This window comes from Theropithecus gelada, chromosome 4 (assembly GCF_003255815.1).
Source record: "Theropithecus gelada isolate Dixy chromosome 4, Tgel_1.0, whole genome shotgun sequence".
NCBI lineage: Eukaryota > Metazoa > Chordata > Mammalia > Primates > Cercopithecidae > Theropithecus > Theropithecus gelada.
In genome coordinates this window covers 74,794,380-74,813,625 of record NC_037671.1, presented here as the reverse complement: position 1 = coordinate 74,813,625, position 19,246 = coordinate 74,794,380, and the positions used below count along the sequence as shown (strand labels likewise).

The following is a 19,246-nucleotide window of genomic DNA, read 5'->3' as shown; positions in this document are numbered from 1 at the left end:
AAATGTATGCTTCATGTAAGTTAAATCATTACACAGATTAAAATCCACATGAAACCCAATTTCTCAAGTGAACATTTGCTTTAAAGTAAGATTTTATCTGTGCCATCTCCCCATCCCACACCATTTATAATGAGGTGAGTAGATATTGGGAGAGTCTCAGGGAACAGAGTCCCAGTGAACCTGTTACAGAAAAGGGTCCTAATCCAGACCCCAAGAGAGGGTTCTTGGATCTCACGCAAGAAAGAATTCAGGGCAAGTCCACAGTGCAAAATGAAAGCAAGTTTATTAAGAAAGTAAAGGAATGAAAAAATGGCTACTCCACAGACAGAACAGCCCCGAGGGCTGCTGGTTGCCCATTTTTATGGTCATTTCTTGATGCTATGCTAAACAAAGGGTGGATTATTCATGCCTCCCCTTTTTAGACCATATAGTGTAGCTTCCTGACATTGCCATGGCATTTATAAACTGTCATGGTGCTGATGGGAGTGCAGTAGTGACCACAGGTCACTCTCGTGGCCATCTTGGTTTTGGTAGGATTTAGCCAGCTTCTTTACTGCAACCTGTTTTATCAGCAAGGTCTTTATGACCTATGTCTTGTGCTGACCTCCTCTCTCATCCTGTGACTTAGAATGCCTTAACTGTCTGGGAATGCAGCCCAGTGGGTTTCAGCCTCATTTTACCCAGCTCCTATTCAAGATGGAGTTGTTCTGGTTCACATGCCTCTGACAAACTAACCGTGGTATGTTAATTAGGGTTCATGCTAAGCTGCCATAATGAAGAGGTAAGGATATAGTGACTTTCATTCAATGCAAGTTTATTTCTCTTTCACTTGATGGGTAGGACAGCTTTGCTCTACGATGTCATTCAGGGACCCACACTTCCTCCATCTTATAGTTCTGCCAACCCCACGGGCATTTCCTCATTCACATGGTCAAAGCTGGGTCATTGGTACATCCCTGTTTCCATTTGTGAGAAGCAGGGAGGAAGCTTAGAGAAAGCAATTTTCTCCTAAGCAAAAGACACCAAAGTTGCCCACATCATGTTAGTGGGAACTAGTCACATGGCCATCCTTGCCGCAGGGAGGCTGGAAAATGTGCTCTCTGGATCAGCAGCCTCTTTCTATGGAAAAGAGGAAAATGGATTTGGGAGAAGCAGCACCCAGCTATCTGCACACTAGGTGAAGACAGGGAATCTCTTCCCCGGCCAAAGCAATGCTAAGACACCAAGAATGAGGCTAGTCAAAGTAAGTAGGCAACATCAGGGGACAGTAGCTTGAAAAGGGAAGCTCCACAGTTTGTTTAAAATTTCATTTTACTCACACAAAAACCTTGTGAGGGAAGTACTAGAATGTGGGGCTGGGTCAGAGTCAAAATTGTGGTGGGGTGGGGACAAGGGCAAATACAAATCAGGTCTGGGTCATGCCTAGGAGGTTGACACTTGCATCTCTGTGCTGTCTGGGTTCATAGTACAATTCATGAAAGAGGGGGCTCACTTTCAGAGCCAAGGACAAAGTAGACATCACTGAGTTTCAGACATTTCTGAAAAATGATCTCTAGGATTGCTGTGGCTCACAGGAGGCAGATGTGGGACTCTGAAACACAATGCCATGGGGCATACTGTTGAGATTATGATAGTTTGGAAAGGGCTTGCCTCGGGATCACTTTTTGTTCTTCCTCACAACTCAGATAAGGGTACTGAGGTACAACACAGTGATTACAGGGCTTGATGAAGGTCCACGGCTAGTTAGGGACAGTTCTAGGACTGGCACCCAACTCTCCTAACTGCCAGTTTCCTGCTGTTTCCAGTGCCCCACATTTGTGTTGGCCAGGAACCATTTACTGCGTGGAGAGACATGCTGATGTTTAAGCTGATGCTTATTTTAATAGACCATTTCAAATTGGATGCATCCAAATAGATGTCCCATTTACACAGACATCGGTCAGTCTGCTCCTGGGCTCAGTTTGGAACATATCTTTATTTACTTGGTTTTTTTCTTTCTTTTAATAACTCATCTTGGCATTCCTGCTTTGCTAATAGCACTGGCTCGGGTTTTTAAAAATCATCTGTTCTCACAATTCACCATGAAAAAAATCACAGCCATCCATCTCAATACACAGACAGAAACGTGGAAATATGGAACATAATCACTGCAAATCAACCATTAAGTAGTGGTGTTCTGGTCTCACATTAAATCCAAAAACAAAAATCAAAACAATAAAAAGGAACTAAAATATATGCCTCAGTTAATGAAAAGTGAGTGTAAGTGGAATTAGCAGCAGCTGAGCACTTAGAACGCAGTTAAGAGTAAACCATCTTTTATTTTGCAGCTGGTTCCGTATCTACGATCCAATCTTACAGGATTTAAGCAACTTGAAATACTTAACTTCAGAAACGGGAGTGTGATTGTGAATAGCAAAATGAAGTTTGCTAAGTCGGTGCCGTATAACCTCACCAAGGCCGTGCATGGAGTCTTGGAGGATTTTCGTTCCGCTGCAGCCCAGCAACTCCATATGGAAATAGACAGCTACTCCCTCAACATTGAACCAGGTAAGAGAATCCAACCCAGAAAGTGAAGGAGATTTTTGTTCATGTTGTTTTATTTTGTTCTGTTTTTAAGCATATATTTCAACCTTTAGGCCACAAAAATCAAACTCAAATGACACTAGATAAAACAACCTTTTGGAAGCTGTGGAGCACGTCATTAGAAAGGTAGAGTCCAAAGACATGCAAGTGAACATTTTCCTGTATCACAAAGCAATGAACAAGCACACCTCTTGTTGCACAATCTGAGAGCTTTACTTTTAAGTTTAAACAGAGCAAAACTTTTGCTGTGTTTAAGAGATTTTTTTTAATGTAGCCCACAGCCAAGCTAATTTACATTCTGCTAGAAGTCAAAAGCACTTTCTCAGTGCTCTGCAACAACCTCGGGGCTTCCTACCTAAGCAGTCTTTCAATCACAGTTCATTTTCAGAATAGCTACTTCATCACGTAATTCAGGATCAGAGACATCATTCTAAGGAAAGAAAAATAATCATTAGATAGAAATTCAAACTTGGAGAAAGTCACTTTGCCATCACCAAAAAAAAAAAAAGAAAGAAAATAAATTTGCTTTTTGGTTGTATACTACAGATCAGCTTCCATGTGAAGATTAAAGCAAAGAGTTAGACAAGGAGAAAACTTTTAAAGACATGGGAGCTTAGCCCAAAGTCACATAAGAGAAAGCAAACATTTGCTCTGATAATAAAGCAAAGTGTGTGCACCATTGTAACCAGCTGTGACCAAATTGGAAACTGTTTTTACCATTAGTTTCAAAATTCTGTTTTCTAACCAATTGAAAGAAGTCCTTTATTCCCTGGAGTGCAAGGTAGGGAGGGCTCCCGATTTCTGCCAAAGCTACCTCCCAGTCAAATTCAAAACAAAGCTTCCTAATTGGCTGTGAATTAGTGGAGTGAATCTTTAACACCCTCTCTGGCTCTCTGTGGACTAACAATGAAAGCAGAAGGAAGAGGCCTCGGGCAAAATGCAAACCAAAAAGGCTCAGTGGGAGATATTTATATTTGATAGAGCAGGGCTTTGAGCAACTTTAAGCAAATTGCCTCAGTACCTTAGTAAACAGGATCCTTAAAAAGTCAGACCGCCTGTAGGCACTGAGCCTGGGAGCACTTACCTCCAAACAGGAGCAGCTAAGTAAGCCCTGTGGATCCCCTAAGAAATCAAACCTCCTAAATGCATGTAAGACACTGCCTCTTCCCCGGAAAACTACTTCAGAACTGAGAAGGAACTAGGGGTCTTTGCCAGTTAGGATCAGGAGGCTAATTTCTTCAACCAATTGATTAAGCTAGCAGGAAGTACATGGGGAGAACTTGGAAAGCACTGAAGAAGTCATAGCACAATCCCCTGCCTTCCTTCCTCCCTCAGGGAGCTGACAGCTTACTTAGGGACCCATCCACCAGCACAAGGTCAACGTCCAAAGCCAAGTTGAGGCAAGGGAGAACCCAGGTGTGCGGCTGTCGGGAGCAGCTCCTCAGTGTAGATGCCACTTAAGTAGTGCCTTAGAAAGAGGGTGGGAAGCTGTTAGTGCACTGTCAGGGTGTATAAGGGACACTGTTGATACTGGAAGCAAGCACAGCATAGTCATGGTCTTGGGGATCCCCAGCCCTAAATGTGAATCTTGTGTGCTAACTGCAGCACTCAATTTCTGCAAATGGAAAATGGAGAAATTTGGGGCAGGTGTGGTGGCTCACACCCATAATCCCAGCACTTTGGGAGGCCAAGGCAGATGGATCACTTGAGGTCAGGAGTTCGAGATCAGCCTGGCCAAAATGGCAAAACCCTGTCTCTACTAAAAATACAAAAATTAGCCTGGCATGGTGGTGGGTGCCTGTAATCCCAGCTACTTAGGAGGCTGATGCAGGAGAATCCCTTGAACCCAGAAGGCAGAGGTTGCAGTGAGCTGAGATTGCCCCCACTGCACTCCAGCCTGGGCGACAGAGGGAGACTCCTCTCAAAAAACAAAAGAAAGAAAAAAAAAAAGGAAAGAAAAGAAAATGGAGATAGTAACATTATGAGGACTAACTGAAAGAAATTTACAATACTTAGCATAGCATTTGACAAATTGTAGTTACTTAATAAACATTAGTAGTTACTATTGCAACATTGTCATAATTAACTTGACTATCAATTTGTGACCTGCATAAGGTACCAGCGAAAACAATAAAAAGTAGCATGACAAGGTATTTGTGGAGGGGGTGGAACTGAAATTATTTTCACTAATTTCTTGTGAATAGTTCTGCTATGCAGCTTTTCTTCCAAGAAGCCAAAGGTCGTAAGCATGAGATGGTGCTAACGTCAGTTTCACTCCCTGCAGAGTCATATTTATGCTGAGCTACCTAAGAATGCCTCCAGCCTACCCAGTGAACTATGGCATACATGCCCAATTCTTATTTTTAGTGGTGGAAAAGTAGGGGAAAGCCAGTGCCCGCTGGACAACCTGGGAAGTTACTTGCTTGCTTTCCAGAGGTAGCTCAACCCTGAGCCTGCACCAACTGAAATACTTTTGAAGAAATTAACATGTAAAGCCAGGAAAAGCAGTGAATCCGAATAAAAACTGTTGAATGATTGAATGACCACTCATGGTAACTACAAGGGAGATACTTTGCAGAAGCCACTGAATGTTACACTAAGCACCTCAGTGAACTTATAGTTCATACTCTATTCCTTACCAGATACCTGGAGAGTGACAAAATCTAAATTTTATATATATTGAAAATGTATAAAATAATAAATCTATGCAAAAGATCTGCCAAAAATTGGCTGTGTTGCACCAGTTAGGACATAGTGATGCTTGTCTTAATTGATGCTTAGGATATCATTAAGCATCAGCCAAATGATGATGGTTCAATCAAAGCGCTTGAGGACAGCAGAATTAGAAAGTCAAACATGGATTTTATAAAGTTAAAAATCATCAATGAACTGTGTGGGTTCATCTACGTAAATCCAAATGGGTAAATCCAATATCCAAAATGGTTCCTAATTATACTACACTATGCATAGCTAGAAGCCACTGTGGTAAACTGCCCTCAAAGGTTTTCCTTCCAGTCAACAGTGAGGGGAAGGAGGAAGGTACCAGCAGGCAGGGAGGAGCAGGCAAGGAACAGAGAGGGGCACAGGGAATAGTCACTGACTCTGTGGGCTCCTTCATGCACAGCTGGGGATTCTGGTTTAGACATTTCACCAAAGGCGAAGGCTGGGTTCACCCATGTAATCAGGAAGTGGGTGCTGGACTGATGATCAGGACATTGACCATCTTCTACATGCTTAATCCAGAACAGCATTCATCCACCACTATACAACATGTTAATGCACGAAAATCCATCCCTGCCCAAAGGAATTTGCACTGCAGTAGAAAAGGGACATCTTAGAACTACGCTGGGATCAAAACTACATCTTTTTCATTCTAACAGACTTTTTAAGGACAAGTTTCTTTTGTGCCAGCCTTCCTGTAAATTCCTGTGGGCCTGGACATCACTAAAGGATTGTCTCATAATGAAGAGAGCACTGAGTTTTCTTTAAGTCTCATTTTGTTAAGCCTGAACAGAAGAGAGAAAGTAGGAGTAGAAATAAATGAAAGGAACTCTAGTCCCTCCAGGCTGGTCAATGAGACGGTCTTCGATGGCCGGGAATAGCAAGGACTAAGCAGCCAGCTGCAGTCACTAAGGTCCAGGGCTGGGAAGACAGAATACCAGCTGTCTTCATCTGTTTGTATTGCTATGAAGGAATACCTGAGGCTGGATAATTTGTAAAGAAAAGAGTTGGCTCATCTTTCCGCAGGCGCCAGCATCTGTTTCTGGTGAGGGCCTGAGGCTGTTTCCACTCATGGCAAAAGGCAAAGGGGAGCCAGCATGTGCAGAGATCGCACGGTAAGAGAGGAAGCAAAGGAGAGGGCGATGCCAGGCTGTTTTTGCTGGTGGGAGCTCACAGAGTGAGAACTCACTCACCCCTCCTTCCCAGGGAGGACATTAATCTACTCATGTCATGAGGGATCTGCCCCTGTGACCCAAACGCCTCCCATTAGGCCCACACTTCCAGCACTGGAGAGCAGATTTTTAATACGAGATTCAGAGGGGACCACTAACCATGCAGGGCACACAGCAGTACGAGCTCCCGTTGGAGGGTGAGGCTGCTGAGGAGGAGGAGATAGCGACCCCAAAGCGTGTGGTAGTCAGGTGCACAAACAGATTCACAAACACCACCCTCACTCACACCTCCTTTTTCCATTCAAAGCCTTGTTCCAATCCAGGGAGAAGACAGTACTAAAACCCAAAAATTCTCACCACCATTGCTTTTGAATAGAGTTAATTAACTTCTTAATTCTCTGAATCTGCATAACTTATAAAACTTTGTGAACATGAAATTTAAAATGCTGTTCTTAAAAAAAGCCTATACAGTTACAGAAAAGTGTTTCTAGCATCAGTACTCCTATACAATTTTAGTCTGGGGAAATACATACAACATTATTATAAGAGAAATACATATCTAAATTTTAAAGGGGAATTTTAAGGGAAACTGTGCAGATGATTTTCAATCATTTTCTTCCTCTGTTTTAAACCTAGCAATATGACAGCTATTTTGCTCCTAGTTATCCAGTGTGACTGGCTGATCCAGGTTTTCTCCTTTTGGTGGTATATTTGAGTGTAAGCTATCACGGTGACTGACAGGTGAGCTGATTAAAATGTCCCTAATACAACCAACCAGTGCAACCAGCAGATTGTGCTGTCTCTCAGGACCCTGGATCCGGAGTGAAGATAATTACTTCAGATTCCTAGAAAACAAGAACTCAAATTCCAATTTACCCAGCTCTTGGCTCTATTGCTGGTGTGGACTTTTCAGTTACGGAAGGCTTGGGCTGATACACTGCAGTGCCCATCCTCCAGCAGGTAGTAAGAGAGACCCAAGAGACACTGATGCCCAAAATCCCTGATGATAAGAGGAGGTCACTTAAGCAAAACAGGAATGGCCCTGATTGAGGTTTTGATCTTTCAAGTATTTACTTGAACTCAACGATGACGATCCAATCTGCTGAGAAAATTCTCCTTGGAAGAGAATTAAAAGGGAGAAATCTTTAACAAGAAATAAAGGCAGCTGCTGGAAATTCTGTATGTCAAGAATAAGTACTTGGCTTTGTCTCTAGGAGAGAATCTCAAGAATCTATCCTTGGAAACTAGAGAGGGGATCCTATCATTTCAATGTTTTCCAGCCAGGACAGTTGAATATAGCAAAACTGCATTACTGTTTTCTTACTCTTTCACCCTTCCCTGACCACCTTCGTGGTAGACATAGATTAGAGCTAGTGGTCCGCAACACTGAAGGGTAAGAAGGTCCTCCCACCTCACATCCAGTGTCCCCCCAGCCTCCAAAACCACCAGCCCTACCCATCCCTGCCTCCCCTAACCCTTATCAAAGAATCATCCTCAAAATGTAAAAACCATAATTGTCATAAAGTAGATACTGAGCATATGTCAAAGTCCTATTTAATTTTGAAATAAGGGAATTGGTAGGATGACAAAGCTGGTTTAAAGAGAATATGAAAATTGGAATTTTAGGTAGCCAGAGGACAAAAGAGAATGATGAAATAAGATTGGTAAATATAAAACAGAAACTACAATCATTGCACCATCAATTTTCTAATTTTACAGAGTTGTAAAATGCCTGGACCATAATCCGCAGAAAATAGTGAGTCAAACGAAGTTACTGCTTTCCATGCATCAGCAAACTTTTTCTTAAAAAGCCAAACAGTAAAATTTTAGGCATTGAAAGCCAAAAGGCAAAAATTATATAGGTACTTATATAACTAATTAAAAGTTAACCATTTAAAAATTTAAAGATCATTCTTAGCTTGCATGTTGTACAAAAGCAGGCAACTTGTCGGATTGGCCCACAGGTGGTCTCTGTTTACTGGGTGGGATTGTTGTATTCTAACATGACATTGAAGAGGCCACACAGTCAACTTTTCTCCTTATTTCCAAATATTGAATCATTTTTCTTAAATCATCAACAGTTACTCAAGCCTGTGCCTCTCTCTGGCCTTTATCTTTGCTGTTACAGAGAAGTTAGACAAGTAAATGATAATGTAATCATGATTTGGGTGCCTGTTCACTCATACATGAAGTGAACATTTATGGATTATCTGCTATGAGTCAGACACTATGATAGCCACAAGGACCAAAAGATGAATCGACCCCATCTCTGCCCCCTGCCAAGGAGCTAAATAACTAATGAGAAAAATGGAAGTATATACAAAAAGACATAATAGAGTCTGTTAAATACAGAATCAGGATGTGAGCAGAAAGAAATCTTAAGAAGTAATGAGGAGAGAGCAATTAATGCTACAGAGGCAAAGGGATATCATGGCAGGCTTCGTATACAGACAGTGAATATTGAGTTGGGTCTTGCTGTATGATGGCAGTGGGCCCAGGAAGAGAAAGGGGGGTGAGGGACTATTCCAGAAAATGCAGAAGAAAAATGTAGACATTTCTGGGAGTGCCAGGTTTCTTTGGTTACTCCACAGTGATGACAGCTTTGTTTACAGAACAGGGGTGAAGGGAGCGAAGGGAGCTCAGATTGGAAGGAAGGGAAAGCCAGGCTGAGCCAGTTCACTTAAAGCCAGGCTGTCTAAAAATGCCTGTCAAATCTATTTGCTTCGACTTTGGGTGTCCTATTTTTCTTTTTCTTTTGTTTCCTATGACTTATGGTCTTTTAAAATTAAACTTTAATAAAATTTTGGAAAGCCCAAAAAGTTTTCCAAGTAAGTGCTAGACAGTCCTTAAAGTGGTCTCAAGTAAAATAAAAATAAAACAGTTTATCGATAATGATAACGATAAACTGTTTGGAAAAACTTGGGAAAAATATAAGATAGGTACAAAGGGTGTGCATATATTAATTTGTTTTTAAATTTTAAATGCAATACATAAGGCAAAAATTAATAAGATCCTTTAAATATTTTTAAAAGACTCCAAAAATATTCGAGAGAAAACCAGTTCTAAGGAAATAGACAAGATAGATTGACTCTAGCCTATAAAGTAGGTGTCTGGAGGCCAAGGGAAAGCCAGGGCTGAAAGTATACATTTGGGGAACTTCAGCTGAAGCCAGAGAACAGATTTTAAAAAATGGCCTGGAGCAATGTGTAGGACGGGAGGAAATGGCCTGGGGCAATGTGTAGGGCGGGAGGAAATGGCCTGGGGCAATGTGTAGGACGGGAGGAAATGGCCTGGGGCAATGTGTAGGACGGGAGGAAATGGCCTGGGGCAATGTGTAGGATGGGAGGAAATGGCCTGGGGCAATGTGTAGGATGAGAGGAAATGGCCTGGGGCGATGTGCAGGACGGGAGGAAATGGCCTGGGGCGATGTGTAGGATGGGAGGAAATGGCCTGGGGCAATGTGTAGGACGGGAGGAAGAGCTGTGAATGGAACTCTGAGTAACCCCAACAGGTAATGGGGAAATAGAAAAATTACAGTAAAGGGAGTCAAGAAATAGCGGTCAGCGAGGTGGGAGACAATGTTGCAGAAAGCCGCAAAACAGAAGAGCAGAAGAGAGAGAGGCCCATAATTTCAGCAGCTGTGAGTGAACAGAGTAGAGGGCACTTAAGTGGACAGGTCAAAGGTCATCAGAATGCTTTACAAAAGCAATCTAGTGGAACGGCAAGGGTAGAGAAGCCAGACTTCAATGAGGCTGGAATGAAATGGAAATGGAGAACGTCAACACAGGCTGTCTACCTCTTGTCTTACAACTTAGAGCAAGGCGCCCTCCAGTGTTAGGCTCCTACCTTTCCACAGAGACCAGGAGAAAGCTGCTAACTTCCTTGAGGATTACATTTTACAGGATGGCACCCAGGCCCTGGAGCATAACATTCCTGAGTTGTAAAGGTGGCAAGAGGGTTTTTCAAAGATTTACATCTCAAAGGAACATGGAATTTGCAATTAAAAGTTTTAACTAACTGCTCTAAGAAAAAGGAAGTTGAGAGCCTTGTGGAAAAAGTTTGTCTTAAGTCTAGTGAAAGCTGGGAATGGTGGCTGACGCCTGTAATCCTAGCACTTTGGGAGGCTGAGGCAGGTGGATTGTTTGAGTCCAGGAATTCAAGACCAGCCTGGGCAACATGATGAAACCCCTGTCTCTACACACACAAAGCAAAAGTTAGCTGGGTGCCACGGCACATGCCTGTAGTCCCAGTTACTCTCATCACTGCACTCCAGTCTAGGTGACAGGGTGAGACCCTGTCTTGCGGGGGGAAAAAAAAGTTTAGTGAAGTTGAGGGGAATGTTAAGGCTGCTTGGTCAGAATAGTTTTTTGTTTCTTTGTTTTTTGTTTGTTTGTTTTGAGATGGAGTCTGGCTCCGTAGGCTGGAGTGCAATGGAGCGATCTCCGCTCACTGCAATCTCCACCTCCCGGGTTCCAGTGATTCTCCTGTCTCAGCCTCCTGAGTAGTTGGGATTACAGGGGTGTGTCACCATGCCCAGCTAATTTTTGTATTTTTAGTGGAGACGGGGTTTCACCATGTTGGCCAGTCTGGTCTCAAACTCACGGCCTCAAGTGATCCACCTGCCTCGGCCTCCCAAAGTGCTGGGATTACAGGTATGAGCCACCACATCCAGCCCAGAATAGTATTTCTTGTCTATGCCCCAATTTTATTGTATTTACAGGCAATGCCCAGATAATTTATTTAGTATCATTTGCAAGATTCAAAACAAATTCCAATTAAGTCTTTCTCTTTTCTTTTGCTTAATGTCAGGGTAGAAAGCAGTTTGTGGTCACAATGCTGGGAGAGAGATAACATTATTCCACAACCACTTTTGAACTAAGGAGAAGAGAGAATTTGAAAACTCTCATAAGATTTTTAGTTAATACCATTCCACATTCAGATCAGCATGTGAACTCCTGGAAGCATCCTCTAAATGAGGATCAGCCATCCCTTAGGCCAAATAACATCCGCAGAAGTGCAGGCATGTAGGAGAAGCGACAAGCTGTTCTTACTGCGTTAGGTATGCCATTCCCCTTTTGAAAAACCCCTGGATAAATGAATCTGTGATATAAAAAGTATAAACCAGTGTTAGAACTTCCTGTGATTTATCAACTGAAAACCCGAATAAATCACAGCTTGCTCAGTATTCTGCCAGCATCCCCAGCAACTAGAGTCGTCTTTCATTTAGGCTGCTGTGAAAATTCTTCAGAAGCATGGAGGGCTTTTATGCCAGTTAGTTGTGCAGGCTGAAGATTTCAGAAATGCAAAACCACATCTAACTTATTCTCTCCTTGAATTCCTAAGAAGCCATCTCAAAAATGGACAGCCCTCAAGGCTGATAAATGGTAAACATTGAAATTAATTACAGTCTGACAGCCAGGATGCGTTCACGAAAATGTGGATCAACAAGCTTGTTTTCCCTGGAAAAGGCATAATTTGTAAGACCTTCGACAGCTCTGAAAAAGTGGTATATGTCACTCATCACAATAATGACAAAGTTACTCTTAACTAATGACAATAATAGTTACTATTGACACAAGTTTTAATCTTAATAAATATGCAAAGTAGATATTATTTTCCCCCACTATACAGTTGCAGAAATTGTGTTTCAGAGAAGAATAAGTAATTTGTCTTTTGCTGGTCAATTACCAAACACTGCAGATGGAATTCAAAGCCTGATGTGTGTGCCATCTTCAACTCTACCCTATAACCTCTTCACAAAAAAGAAACTTATAAGCCCTTCTAACTGGCTTACAGAAGCTGTTTATTTAGAAAACGTGGTAACACACTTCAGTTTAATTAATCCTAAATGAATTCTGTTAGTTTCTACACTTCACCAAATGAAATTTGTCATATTTTGTCATAGTCTTAGAATGAAAAAAAAAAGGGTTTATTCTCAGAAACAAAAGTTCTGAGTGCCCAAGAGTCCCCTTTATATGCACTGCTGAGAGTGTCCCTTCCCAGCTGGAGCAGTCATAGGAATTCTCCTTCCAGGTGATTCTCCTCAGCCTGTCCCCTCTTCATTTGCCCCCTCATCTCCTACATCCCTGGCCCTGTCTCCTGGGGTCATGCTACTGGCCCTTTGCCTCCTGGGATGCGCAGCACTGCAGATTTTCTGTTTGACACTTGCCTTCACTAGAGGCCCCAACACTGGCTAGACTGCCACGTTTCACCTCTCTCCGGGGTTTCAATCTGTGCCCTCATTCCACATTCCAACCATCGCATGGAGCTTCCTTAAGAGGCTCCTGGAGCTCTCTGCCCAACCCATTAATGCAAACCCTTCTACACAAGTCTGGGCCTTAGCCCAGCTGCAGAGCCTCCTCCCAGCTCCCCTAGTATCAGAATTCTCCCTCCACCCGCAGATCCTGGGTCACTTAGGCCACCACCCTAGCACCAATCCATCCAGAACACCGCTGTTCGGCAGATAATAATAATAACTGAAAGCTGAGACAATTCTTCAACCTCATATCCAGGGCAAGATGTGTGTGGGTATTCACATATCCACTCACACAAAAAAGGATTATTGAGAGTCTGCTATAAACAGCTGTGGTGGTGGTTCTTGAGAGTGGTGGAGAACTGAAATGAAACCTAAAGTCTATCACATTACTTGCCACTTTCAACCGGAAAGAACTCCTGTTAACTTAATTCCACAGATGTGTATTAAGCTCCAAACATGTGCATGGTGCTGTGCTATGTGCTATTTATCATTGAATATTCTCACTCTAACCTGCCTTTCAGCAATAAGCCATAAGCCAAACATTTTATAACAATAAAGTAATGAAGCAATCAACAATAACTTAAACATACATATTTTAAGATTTCTTTGAATCGCTGAATTGCATCAGCATTTCTGGAGGTATCATGAGCCACCTCCGTTGGCTTTATGCCCTAGAACATGCAGAATGGGAGACGTATGTTTGAGTTGGAGGGACATTAGTGATCACTTAATTTAAACACTCCATTTTATGGAAGAGAAAAGTGAGAGCCAGAGATGCTAACCTATGTTCCCAAGACCACAGACTATTTCTGGGAGCCAGGCCTTCCCCAATAGGGCCCTCTCCGGAGGCTTCTTCACTGGTAGAAAAGATGAGCAGATCCACTCTCTCTGAACGTACAACTCATCCCACAACCTTCTCAGGATTTGGTGGAAGCTGTGAGGTCCCTGTGTTACATCTCAGATGAACCCTCCGTACAGGGACATATTTATTCAGATTACTAAACGCGAAGACCCAAGCACTATGTAAAAGTGATGTTCACGCCTTGAGAAGAGAACTGTCAGACTACCAGGGCCTCATTAAGACTTCCTGGGCTCTAGGCCCTTTGCCTTCATGACTATTAATAAAGAATATTAAAATTATACCTGAACTTCGTGAGCACAAAAATGAATATAATCCAGTATGGGTTGCATTAATTTTTTCTTCTGATTTTAACGAAACGTTTTCGTGGGCTCCTAAAAGCATGGCGGGCCCTCAAGCTGTGCCTCCTGCAGTTTGCTATTGATTGTGATGCGTAAGTTTGCCTTTCTCTGATGCCCCAGGCAAAGGAATGACCCCTTCACCTCCACGCCACCAACAAAACCATGACCACAAAGCCTTGGTGATAAGTGGGGAAGGGGAGGGCGAGGAGGCGCGCCGATGCAACCAAAAATCTGTCACTTTGTTCAGGCGTGAAGTTTTGTCACGCTGGGCGCCAGGGCGTGGCAGCGCGGGAAGCGTCTGGATTCCAGAGTCTTAGCTCTGCCTTTTTGAAATGGGAAAAGATGATCCAGGAGTTTCCACCACATTACCCCCGCCAGGCAGGCCCGATCTGCCGCTGTAATCACGGAGTAATAATGGCTCTCTCAGCGGTCCCCTGGAGCTGCTCCTGCTACCGCGTGAATTCCTTGCAGACCTCGGTTCCCTCCACCAACACGCAAGGCGCAGTGGTTTTTAAGAAGTCAGAAATCAGCTGGGGTGCTTAAAATGTCATATCCGAAGTCTACTCTTGCTTATTTTGCTATTGAGCGCCATCTAGCGAGACTTAGGTTTCACCGCATTGAAAAAAACGTCCACGAAAGAGACTCAGCGGGACCTCAGCCCTGCCAGTCAAAGTGAAGCCTGAATTTTATAAGCTGAGCTGAAAACTTGCCCTTGGACAGGATCCAATCAAAGGAGATGTATCGCTTTCTGTCCAACACGTGAGTAAAATGGGACAGCGCAAAAGAAGGAGGAGATGATATGATAAATGTTAGGGAGATGAAGGCACTCAGCACGCAGCCAGTAGGACAGGCGGCAAGAGCAGGTCAAGGTTGAGGGGCGGGGCTGGAGCGGGGGTGTCTCGGGAGGCACGATCTTGAGTTGGAGAAAAGGGAGTGAGACCCTCTGAGGTCTGGCAGACAGGGAAAGCCTATTTTCAGGCCTGACAAACATAAGTGCACTTGGGACCAGAAACAAGAGGCTTGAAAAAGAGGCAGTCTTGGACCACCGGGGACCTATGATCTGCATGAATTCATAAACTTTTTGGTGACAAGGACCATGATCTTTTTAACTTTGACTGTAAAATGCCTCAAGGTGTTCCCTGCAGGCAGGGGACGTCTTTAAATTCTTTTTGATCACTTGATGGAGAGCTGGGAAACAAACTTCCTCAGTCACCAATTGGAATTGCTTTTCAGTACCTTTGAAATGCACACAGAAGACATTATATAAGTAAATCCAGGGGAGAAACTGTTACATCCAATGGGCTTACACTGGAAATCTCAGAATGATACAAATATTTCCAAGCCCTACATGGCAGCTCACTTACTTGAAGACACATTCATCTCTGTCATATTTAAACAACAGGAAAAAAGGTTGGAGCCACTGTAGTATCAGACTGTACTTTCTACAAGCAACACTCTGCCTCATGAAAGGGTGGAGCAGACAATGGATTTGAGCTTTTGTTTAGTTAGGGGAGCTTTATTTAAAGGAAAGCATTCATGGAGTCTGATACGTCTGCGAGTGAGAATGGCAATGCCGGCGTTGGGGCAGGGGGCCTCTCATTCTTTTTCCCTCATCCCTTATGAGCCCCTTGGAGTCCTGAGGTGTCTCCTGGAAACCCCATATTTGAAAACCTCTAGAATGATTTAAAAAGCCAAACATTGTAAACAGATATGAATGTTAATCTTGGATAATACTTACTAGCCAAAATGGGCTTCCGTTTTCTCACCGATGAAAATGATGTCAGCAATATCCATATGGATCTGAGAGGCTGCTGTGAATATGATTGAAGACACATGTTGAAAGTGCCCGGCACTGTACCGAACAAATAATGGCCCTTGATAAGTGTGGGCTCTCTGTTTATGTAAATAACTGCCCTTTCCACTGAAGCTGGAGGTTCAGGGTCATGATCCCCAGGGACACTCCAGGGATAAGGCCTGAAATGCAATGACATGTCTCTTCTGAATACAGCCAGAATCTACTGGGATGCTAGTAGACTAGGCCCTGACCTCTGGCTCGGCTGGATCTGGATCTTCCCACCAACTGCTAACGAGCAGCCACTGACACAGATCTGCTTGCCGAGGTCAAATGCCCTGGACTGCCTCTATGGAGAGACTGTCAAATATGCTGTGTAGAAGAGCTATCCGCACGGCTTAAGAATAGAAAGCTAAGTCATTTTGCCAGCAAACAATTATAGTAAGCCCAGAGAATGCCTCAAACCATACTATGTATTTGTTAAACGTGGTACAGGATCATGGTGAAATCTCTCTACAGTACCAACAGTAAAAATAAATGGTTTGGGCCAGATGCAGTGGCTTACGCTTGTAAGCTCTGCACTTTGGGAGGCTGAGGCCGGTGGATCACCTGAGGTCGGGAGCTCAAAACCAGCCATAACCAACATGAAGAAACCCTGTCTCTACTAAAAACACAAAATTAGCCAGGCATGGTGGCATATGCCTGTAATCCCAGCTACTAGGGATGCTGAGGCAGGAGAATCACTTGAACCTGGGAGGCAGAGGTTGCAGTGAGCCAAGATTGTGCCATTGCATTCCAGCCTGGGTAACAAGAGTGAAACTCCATCTCAAAAAATAAATAAATAAATAAATAGTTTGAAGGGAATTCAAACAAATCCAGGCAGCAAAGGCAATTATAGACCAATTTGTCTACACACCAATTATGAGGATTTCACTTCCTCGGAACCAAACACAATTTGATCATGACTTGAAAATATTCTAGACAATGGCATCTGCTTTTTTCTCCCAAATCTACTATTGAGCTCTAGTCTCTTTGCCCGCTTCTTTCCAAGCTTTCAACCACGTTCAGAACAAAGCATTTCCAGTTGTTGCAGCATAGCATATAGATTATTATTATTGATCAAATCAATAGCAAAGAGTAGGAAGTTCAAACTAATTTGTCTTGTACACATGCTCTGGGATGTATTAAGGAAGAGACAAGAGACCAGGCGTAGTGGCTCATGCCTCTAATCCCAGCACTTTGGGAGGCCGAGACAGGTGGATCACCTGAAGTCAGGAGTTTGAGACCAGCCTGGCCAACATGGTGAAACCCCATCTCTACTAAAAATACAAAAATTAGCTGGGTGTGGTGGAGGGCACCTGTAGGCCCAGCTACTCAGGAGGCTGAGGCAGGAGAATTGCTTGAACCTGGGAGGTAGAGATTGCAGTGAGCCGAGATGGTGCCACTGCACTCCAACCTAGGGAACAAGAGTGAGACTCCATCTCAAAACAAAAGGAAGAAACAAATATTGGTATGGCCTACCCATGAATAAGTTCATTATTCTAAGGAAAAATGTCTTTGGGATATGGCAAATAAAGACAATGATAACAACATAGGGAAAAGTTTGCTTACAAAAGTTCTGCTAGTTAAACTTCCATTCATCTATCATAGAGCCAATCTTTTCTATCCCTTCCATGGCTCTGTCTCCCCAGAATCAGCCCACATCCAGTTTTCAGTCTTTGCCTAAAGCCTAAAGTTTTAGGTGTCCCTTGAAAAATGACATGAAAGTAAAGAGGATCATGAAAATACCTAGGGAAAATATGTTTAAGGTAATAAGAGTGGAAGCAGTGTGAGTTGCTCTACAAATTACTGTTATAGTCTCTCATTTTGACTCCAATTCTAATTGCCTTCACTTGCCATATTAGCAAAGAGGGCCAGTATGTTAGCAAAGTGATCCCACAGCTCCTCCTTGGGGCTCTGCACTTCCCTGGAACTTGTCCTACAGTCCACGAAGGGATGGGGGTGAGACCAGTCAGAGGACTTCAGCACAAACAGGCATGACCTTGGTAACATCACTGATTCTCAGCTTCCTCATCTGTAAAGTGAAACAATTAGTCGAGAAGGTCTCTAAAATACCTTCTAGCTCTAAAATTCTACCTGAAATGTAAAATTTTATATATTGATAAAAATAAACATTAAAACAATCAGTTGGTCTGAAATTCTTAGAGCTGAAGATTTTGAAAGGCTAAGTCGGTATTTGTTGAATGAATGAAGGTTGTCTTAGCTGTCTTGTACCCATGAAGGCGTACACAACAAACAAAACCTATGCTTGGCGATTTAAAGTTTCCTACTACTTCTCTGTAGACTGGTCCTGAATAAATAACATGGAGAAAGCACGCAATTTATAAACTGGTTGAATTTGTTCTTCAATTATACCCAATTCAGGGCCCCCAGATTTGGAAAAATTTGTTTTTCCAATGTTGCCTACTATGCGCTTTACTGATGCATAGGTCATTCCTTGCTGAGCTAAAGGAAATTATGGCAAAGCAGCTGATTACGTTCTCCCCTCAAAGATTCACAATAGACATTAGCTTATTAACAACCCTAAGAAGTTTAAAAGTAAAAAGAGAAAGGGCTAGGGTTGGAAGAAGAAAGAGCAAGATAAAGGAAGAAAAATCTATTATATTTATTTCACATAGCATTTTTAAAAACTTAGTCACTGAACTTCTTTTTAGCGTAAAACTTATCAAATCCTGCTGAATTAAGTTCAGCAAATGTTCCCACTTGGGAAATATTGGACCGGATGATATCTGGTCATCCTAATTCTAAAAATCCTTTCTATTTATGTATCTTGTAAAGCACAATTCTGATCATATGCTTCCCCTGCTCAAAAATCCTCCATGGCTCCCATCTGACTCTAAAGTCCAAATTTCTTAGCACTGCATTTAGATACTGGCCTTAACTTACCTTTCCAGTCTTAGTTCCCTTCTTTTCCATCCACAAGTCTCTGCTCCTTCCTAACTGGGTTCCCTCTGCTCTCTCTTCCCATTTCTGTTGCTTTCCCATTTCTGTGGCTCTGCTCATGCTGCTGGCTCCAGTTGGAATGTCTTTCCTAGTCTTTGTATGGACAAATGCAACTTACTTTAAATTCTCACTTCAAAGCGATCCCCTCCATGATGCTCTCTTCTCCAAACGTATCTTCCCTAGAGCTTATTTAAAGCTCTGTGCTGGTGGCCAGGTGCAGTGGCTCACACCTGTAATCCCAGCACTTTGGGAGGCCGAGGTGGGCGGGTCTCCTGAGATCAGGAGTTTGACACCAGCCTGGCAAAACCCCATCTCTACTAAAAATACAAAAATTAGCCAGGCATGGTGGCAGGCACCTGTAATCCCAGCTACTTGGGAGGCTGGGCCAGGAGAATCACTTGAACTCAGAAGACTGAGGTTGCAGTGAGCCGAGATGGTGCCACTGCCCTCTAGCCTGGGTGACAGAGCAAAACTCCATCTCAAAAAATAAAATAAAATGAAGATCTGTACTCTACAAGA

The 19,246-nt window shown here is 43.0% G+C and overlaps 1 protein-coding gene across 2 annotated transcripts in view; it reads left to right on the top strand.

Annotated features, from left to right (window-relative positions):
- The window catches only part of IMPG1 (interphotoreceptor matrix proteoglycan 1), a 145,506-nt gene that overhangs the window by 115,831 nt on the left and 10,429 nt on the right, over nt 1-19,246 (top strand). For both annotated transcript variants that reach the window (XM_025382211.1, XM_025382210.1), the window contains one exon: nt 2,328-2,547. In XM_025382211.1, coding sequence (XP_025237996.1) covers nt 2,328-2,547 — 220 coding nt within the window. The remainder of the gene's footprint in view (nt 1-2,327; nt 2,548-19,246) is intronic.